The 8,380-nt window shown below is 52.0% G+C and overlaps 1 protein-coding gene across 1 annotated transcript in view; it reads right to left on the reverse strand.

The window, feature by feature from the left end:
- The window catches only part of LOC138801645 (serine protease 33-like), a 52,447-nt gene extending 44,309 nt beyond the window's left edge, over positions 1 to 8,138 (reverse strand). Inside the window, exon 1 of the mRNA XM_069984685.1 lies at positions 7,727 to 8,138. Within this exon, the coding sequence (XP_069840786.1) occupies positions 7,727 to 7,817 (91 nt within the window). The 5' untranslated portion in view covers positions 7,818 to 8,138. The remainder of the gene's footprint in view (positions 1 to 7,726) is intronic.
- Between the last annotated feature and the right edge of the window lie 242 nt (positions 8,139 to 8,380).

Here is an 8,380-nt window from a genome sequence, read left to right on the forward strand (position 1 = left end):
CTTGCTCATCACTAATCAAGAACATTGGGACCAGTCCTGCACTGTTATCCAGAATATTGGGACCAGTCCTGCACTGTTATCAATACATTTGTGCATCTGGTGAGTGCTGCCATCTTGGTAGAACAACCAGACATCTCCAGCTCCTGTGCCTCCCTGCTGTGCGTTACTTAAAGAATATTCCTCATCTCCATCTTGGATGTTCTGCTTATGTTTGTACGTCAGACAAAAAATATACAGAAATCATCATTAACACAACCATAGTCGTCTTTGTGGCAAATGTCTACTAGTATTCTGTCTATTTGCCTTTGGTGAGATGTCAGGCGGAGTTCCTGCAGTACAAAGTAGGGCTGGGCGGTATACCGCAAAAATACCGATACCGTCACTGGCGTCGGTTAACCGACTTCAACTTAGCCAGGACGGTAATTGCGGTATTTTTGTATTTTTATGTCCCCGCACCCGTCCTCTCAGAGCCCCCCGCGCACACAAGCGGCCCGGCACGAGCGCTGCACGTCATGTGCAGGAACGCCAGTATCGGAGCGGGAGCTGGAGGAGCAACAGGGCTCAGGTGACAATGCCGCCCGCCCCTGTCTGCTGCAAGCTGTCATACACCCATGTCCGCCCCCCTGTATAGTCATACACCCCTGTCCTCCCCATACAGTCATACACCCCTGTCCGCCCCCCTATACAGCCATACACCCATGTCCACCCCCCTGTATAGTCATACACCCCTGTCCGCCCCCCTGTATAGTCATACACCCCTGTCCGCCCCCCTATACAGTCATACACCCCTGTCCGCCCCCCTATACAGTCATACACCCATGTCGGCCCCCCTGTATAGTCATACACCCCTGTCCTCCCCATACAGTCATACACCCCTGTCCGCCCCCCTATACAGTCATACACCCCTGTCCTCCCCATACAGTCATACACCCCTGTCCGCCCCCCTATACAGTCATACACCCCTGTCCTCCCCATACAGTCATACACCCCTGTCCGCCCCCCTATACAGTCATACACCCCTGTCCGCCCCCCTATACAGTCATACACCCATGTCCACCCCCCTGTATAGTCATACACCCCTGTCCTCCCCATACAGTCATACACCCCTGTCCGCCCCCCTATACAGTCATGCACCCCTGTCCGCCCCCCTATACAGTCATACACCCCTGTCCGCCCCCTATACAGTCATACACCCATGTCCGCCCCCCTATACAGTCATACACCCATGTCCGCCCCCCTATACAGTCATACACCCCTGTCCTCCCCATACAGTCATGCACCCCTGTGTGCCCCCCCGTATAGTCATACACCCCTGTCCGCCCCCCCTGTATAGTCATACACCCCTGTCTGCCCCCCCCGTATAGTCATGCACTTCTATCCCTATGTACCTCCTGTATAGTAATACATCCCAATCCATCCCCCCCCCCCCCCATATAGTCATATCTATGCACCTATCCCCCCCCCATATAGTTATACACATGTATTCCTATATGACCCCCTGTGTATACACATCCTGTAGAGGCTGTATACCTGTATATACACATCCAGGTCTCTGCTGAGACCCCCTAATAATGACAAATAGTAATAATGATAATTGACTAACCATGGATTGCTGTTCAGTTCTTTTTTTACTTTTTCTAATCAAAATATCGCCAGTTTGACATGGAAAGTGGGTGTGGTTTGCAAAAAAGGGGCGTGTCATAATTATCGTTGAATTATCGTTACCGCGGCTACATGTGCGATAAACCGCGATATTGATTTAGGCCCATATCGCCCAGCCCTAGTACAAAGTATGGGGGAGGGATGGAGCCCTACATGAGGTGGTGACAGTGTGCTGTAGCTGTACATGAGGTGGTGACAGTGCGCTGTAGCTGTACCTGAGGTGGTGGCAGTGTGTTGTAGCTGTACCTGAGGTGGTGGCAGTGTGTTGTAGCTGTAGCTGAGGTGCTGACAGTGTGCTGTAGCTGTACCTGAGGTGGTGACGGTGTGCTGTATCTGTACCTGAGGTGGTGACGGTGTGCTGTAGCTGTACCTGAGGGGGTGACAGTGTGCTGTATCTGTACCCGAGGTGGTGACAGTGTGCTGTAGCTGTACCTGAGGTGGTGGCAGTGTGCTGTAGCTATACCTGAGGGGGTGACAGTGTCCTGTAGCTGTACCTGAGGGGGTGACGGTGTGCTGTAGCTGTACCTGAGGTGGTGACAGTGTGCTGTAGCTGTACCTGAGGGGGTGACAGTGTCCTGTAGCTGTACCTGAGGGGGTGACGGTGTGCTGTAGCTGTACCTGAGGTGGTGACAGTGTGCTGTAGCTGTACCTGAGGTGGTGACGGTGCGCTGTAGCTGTACCTGAGGAGGTGACAGTGCGCTGTAGCTGTACCTGAGGGGGTGACAGTGCGCTGTAGCTGTACCTGAGGTGGTGACAGTGTGCTGTAGCTGTACCTGAGGTGGTGACAGTGTGCTGTAGCTGTACCTGAGGCGGTGACGGTGTGCTGTAGCTGTACCTGATCTGGTGACAGTGTGCTGTACCTGTACCTGAGGTGGTGACAGTGTGCTTTAGCTGTACCTGAGGTGGTGACAGTGTGCTGTAGCTGTACCTGAGGTGGTGACAGTGTGCTATAGCTGTACCTGAGGGGGTGACAGTGTGCTGTAGCTGTACCTGAGGTGGTGACAGTGTGCTGTAGCTGTACCTGAGGGGGTGACAGTGTGCTGTAGCTGTACCTGAGGGGGTGACAGTGTGCTGTAGCTGTACCTGAGGGGGTGACAGTGTGCTGTAGCTGTACCTGAGGGGGTGACAGTGTGCTGTAGCTGTACCTGAGGGGGTGACAGTGTGCTGTAGCTGTACCTGAGGGGGTGACAGTGTGCTGTAGCTGTACCTGAGGGGGTGATGGTGTGCTGTAGCTGTACCTGAGGGGTGACAGTGCGCTGTAGCTGGCCGTCCCCTAGTTAGCATGGTGCCTTCTGGTAATTTGTCTGTGCAGCGGATTATGCACAATCTCACATCTTCTACTGTAATGAAGAGTCAGAGAGGAGGAGGTTGTTTGTGCTGCACGCTGGCCACCTCACCACTCCGTCCTCAATCTTCTTCATGAAGAATCACTGCTGCGGCCCTCCTGCTCGCTCAGCTGTCAGTCAGTGTCTCTGCTGCGGCCCTCCTGCTCGCTCAGCTGTCAGTCAGTGTCTCTGCTGCTCGGCCTCCTGCTCGCTCAGCTGTCAGTCAGTGTCTCTGCGGCCCGGCCTCCTGCTCGCTCAGCTGTCAGTCAGTGTGCGATGCCCTGACCCGTGTGGGTCACTTCGCAGTGCAGGTGTTGTGAGCGGGCAGGAACCGGGGCAGCTGCAGGGTATAGGGTTGTCACAGTACGGGGCCTGAGGGTGGCACAGCTGAGGGACCGGTCTGCAGATACTGCGGTATACTTGCTACTGGGCATGCGATTCTTCGCTGTACCTAGTCAGGGCACCAGATAACGGACACCAATGCCAGGGTTCAGTAACAGCGGTGGTTACACTTTTATTGTAACTGAGGTAACTGGTAGCAACAGTCTCTTCCGGATGCAACCGGGTATATAGCAGACTTATATAGACAGAGCAAAGGTGGTGCTGCATAGGCTGAGGTGACACGTGCCGGATGATGGGAGTAGTAGTGATAGAGGAATAGAAATGCTGGGTGGATTAGAGTACTTGCGGTATGAATCGTGACTTGATGAGGAGATGAATAACAGGAACGACACCCAGATGAGAGGATACTCCAGGCACTTGAGCAGGCGGACAGCCAGGATCTGTACAGCAGAGCACCAGGTCCACTCTTCTGAAGGTGAAGAGAGGCACAAACACACAACCTCCTTGCTTGGGAGCAGGGGCCGGAACTAACTAGCAAGGGGAAGTCACATGGTATCCCTGGCCAAAGCTCGACGGCCATTGGAGGAACCATGGTTACAGGGCACGGTCACGTGATCCTCAGCCTTTGCATACCACTGCACAGAGTTAAAGGGGTTGTCCGGCGAAAAAAATTATTCACAGAATAACACACATTAAAAAGTTATACAACTTTGTAATGTATGTTATGTCTGTGAATGGCCCCCTTCCCCGTGTTTCCCCCCACCCACGCTAGACCCGGAAGTGTGGTGCATTATACTCACCGCATGTCGTGTCGTCCACGGTCTCCGATCGTCAGCAGTGACGTCTTCTTCGTAAGTTCGGCGGATCTTCCCGAGTGCCGGCCGCCCTCTGCAGCGTCATCCGAAGCTCAGCCGCGATTGGCTGAGCATAACTGTGCTCAGCCAATCGCGGCTGAGCAGCTGATGACGTGGCCGCGTCATCAGCCGCTCAGCCGCGATTGGCTGAGCACAGTGATGCTCAGCCAATCGCGGCTGAGCGGCTGATGACGCGGCCACGTCATCAGCTGCTCAGCCGCGATTGGCTGAGCACAGTTATGCTCAGCCAATCGCGGCTGAGCTTCGGATGACGCTGCAGAGGGCGGCCAGCACTCGGGAAGATCCGCTGGCCTCCCGAAGAAGACGTCACTACTGAAGATCGGAGACCGTGGTCGGCACGTGACAGGTAATGTATAGCGCACCACACTTCCGGGTACACGGGTGGGGGTGGTGGGACACGGGGAAGGGGGCCATTCACAGACATAACATACATTACAAAGTTGTATAACTTTGTAATGTGTGTTATTCTGTGAATAATTTTTTTCGCCGGACAACCCCTTTAAACACATGTATGATATACAGGAACCTGAGAGTAATAGGGACTATATAGTCACAGTTGCAGTGCAAATAGTTTCCAGAACAGGCATGGCTGTAATAGGAAAAGTAACCTGACAGTGAGAAACAGACAGCGGGTTCTGGGACACTGCAAGTGTCTCTGCTGCCCGGACTCCTGTTCTCTCAGCTGTCAGGCAGTGTCTCTGGTGTCCGGCCTCCTGCTCGCTCAGCTGTCAGTCAGTATCTCTGCTCTCCAGCCTGCTCGCTCAGCTGTCAGGCAGTGTCTCTGGTGTCCGGCCTCCTGCTTGCTGAGCTGTTAGCCTGACTGACAGCTGAGCGAGCAGGAGGACAGGCAGCGTTCATGAAGAAGAGGAAGGAGTGGTGAGGCGGCCAGAGTGCAGCACAAACACTGAGCTACAACTCCTCTCTGACACTTTATTACCATAAGAGACCTGAGATTGTACATAATCCACGGAAAGATTTTCAAAAGGCACCATGCTCACTAGGGGACGGCCAGCTACAGCACACTGTCACCACCTCAGGTACAGCTACAGCACACCGTCACCCCCTCAGGTACAGCTACAGCACACTGTCACCACCTCAGGTACAGCTACAGCACACTGTCACCACCTCAGGTACAGCTACAGCACACCGTCACCCCCTCAGGTACAGCTACAGCACACCGTCACCACCTCAGGTACAGCTACAGCACACTGTCACCACCTCAGGTACAGCTACAGCACACTGTCACCACCTCAGGTACAGCTACAGCACACCGTCACCCCCTCAGGTACAGCTACAGCACACCGTCACCACCTCAGGTACAGCTACAGCACACCGTCACCACCTCAGGTACAGCTACAGCACACCGTCACCACCTCAGGTACAGCTACAGCACACCGTCACCACCTCAGGTACAGCTACAGCACACCGTCACCACCTCAGGTACAGCTACAGCACAATGTCACCATCTCAGGTACAGCTACAGCACAATGTCACCATCTCAGGTACAGCTACAGCACACCGTCACCACCTCAGGTACAGCTACAGCACACCGTCACCACCTCAGGTACAGCTACAGCACACCGTCACCACCTCAGGTACAGCTACAGCACACTGTCACCACCTCAGGTACAGCTACAGCACACTGTCACCACCTCAGGTACAGCTACAGCACAATGTCACCATCTCAGGTACAGCTACAGCACACTGTCACCACCCCAGGTACAGGTACAGCTACAGCACACTGTCACCACCTCAGGTACAGCTACAGCACACTGTCACCCCCTCAGGTACAGCTACAGCACACTGTCACCACCTCAGGTACAGCTACAGCGCACTGTCACCACCTCAGGTACAGCTACAGCGCACTGTCACCACCTCAGGTACAGCTACAGCACACTGTCACCCCCTCAGGTACAGCTACAGCACACTGTCACCACCCCAGGTACAGGTACAGCTACAGCACACTGTCACCACCCCAGGTACAGGTACAGCTACAGCACACTGTCACCACCTCAGGTACAGCTACAGCACACTGTCACCCCCTCAGGTACAGCTACAGCACACTGTCACCCCCTCAGGTACAGCTACAGCACACTGTCACCCCCTCAGGTACAGCTACAGCACACTGTCACCACCTCAGGTACAGGTACAGCTACAGCACACTTCAACACCTCAGGCAGGGCCGGGACAAGGAGTTTTGGTGCCCTAGGCAGAGAAGGCAAATGGCGCCCCCCCGAAAAAAAAAAAAAAAAAAACACTTATATATCTGCATAAAAAAGACATGTATACACACTTTTAAACACATTTAATATAAAAGGATCATTGTTCAAGGGGAAAAAAAAAATATAAAATCGCTATATCAGGACCAAATATTACCTCCATACCGTTAAGAAAACAAACTATACATAGGCCAATATTACCGCCATAGAGAGACCACCGCATAATGACACTATATACACACCAATATTAGCACCACACCATGACCGCCACATAATGACTATTTATACACCATATACAGAACAATATTACCCCCATAGAGTAACCACCACATAATGACTCTATATATACACACCATACACAGACTAATATTACCGCCATAGAGTGACCGCCACATAATGACTTTATATACACTTTATACAGACATATATTTTGTGGCAGCCACTATATGCGGTAATATTAGTCAGTATATAGTGTATATAGAGTCATTATACAGCGGTCAGTCTATGGCGGTAATATTGGTCTGTATAGTGTATATATAGAGTCATTATACAGTGGTCACTCTATGTGGTAATATTAGTCTGTATATAGTGTATATATAGAGCCATTATGTGGTTGTCAGTGTATGGCGGTAATATTGGTCTGTATATAATGTACATAGAGAGTCATTATGTGGCGGTCACTGACCAATATTACCGCCATAGAATGACCACTGCATAAGGACACTATACACACTATATACAGACCAATATTACTGCCATACAGTGACAGCCACATAATGACCCTATATACACTATATACAGACCAATATTACCGCCATACAGGGACCGCAACATAATGACTCTATATATACCATATACAGAACAATATTACCGCCATAGTGACCACCGCATAATGACTATATATACACTATATACAGACCAATATTACTGCCATACAGTGGCCACCTAAGGACTCAATACTACCTTATTTTTTTTCTCAATAAATAGTGACATCATCATAAACTATACATAGGAGCTGCAGCCAATCACTGATCAACTGCAGCAATTACATAAGACTGATGAGGCCAGAGAACGGCTGCAGCTCCTATATACAGTACATTCACTGCTACACTTCTGCTGGACAGTGGAGTCAGCAGTGCTGATACACATACACACACATATATATATATATATATATATATATATATATACACACATCCATGAAAACACATACAAATCCAAACCATCTAGTAGCCCACACACACATGACATGTAACACACACTACATTCATGCATCATATACCTACATGTACAGTAAACTTACGCCATCTAGCAGCATGCTGGGGGTAGTAGTCCTGGTCCATGGCAGCAGAAGCAGCAGGCTCTGGTCCTCTCACAGCAGCCGTCTCCTCCATCGTCCCGACTGCCACACTAGTCTCACCAGGAAGAGGCAGAGAAATCACATGGTGCAGGGGGGAGGGGGTCCAGCACACACCGGAGCCCACGTCCTGTAGCCTCTGTGTGACCCCTAATAGCAGCAGCCAGGGATCATTCCCAGACGCTGCAGGACGCTGTCTGTGTGCTCCTGCCTGTGACACATACTGCCATTGCCCTCCCCCCCATCCTGATCATGAGGCAGCTTGCCTCACTACTCAGCTGCACTCCTCACCTACTTTAGGGCGTTGCTAGCGGCCGGAGCCCGTCCCGCCCGTCGGCATATGAGATCCACGGGGGTTGCTGTCAGAAGCGCGGGGCTGGAGCCTGCAGGAGCTTCAGGGCTGATGCTGCTGCAGGTGAGGGGGATATGAGGGCGCTGATGGTATGTGAGCGCGCAGGGGCAGCAACCAGGAGGCAGAATACAGGAGCCTGGAGTTAAAAAAAAAAATTATTTTTCAGAGAGACTGCAATTGGGCCCCCCTGTAATTTACCACTAGATGGCGCCCTAGGCCATCGCCTACCCTGGCCTACCCTTTGTCCC

Source organism: Dendropsophus ebraccatus, chromosome 9, assembly GCF_027789765.1.
Source record: "Dendropsophus ebraccatus isolate aDenEbr1 chromosome 9, aDenEbr1.pat, whole genome shotgun sequence".
Taxonomy (NCBI): domain Eukaryota; kingdom Metazoa; phylum Chordata; class Amphibia; order Anura; family Hylidae; genus Dendropsophus; species Dendropsophus ebraccatus.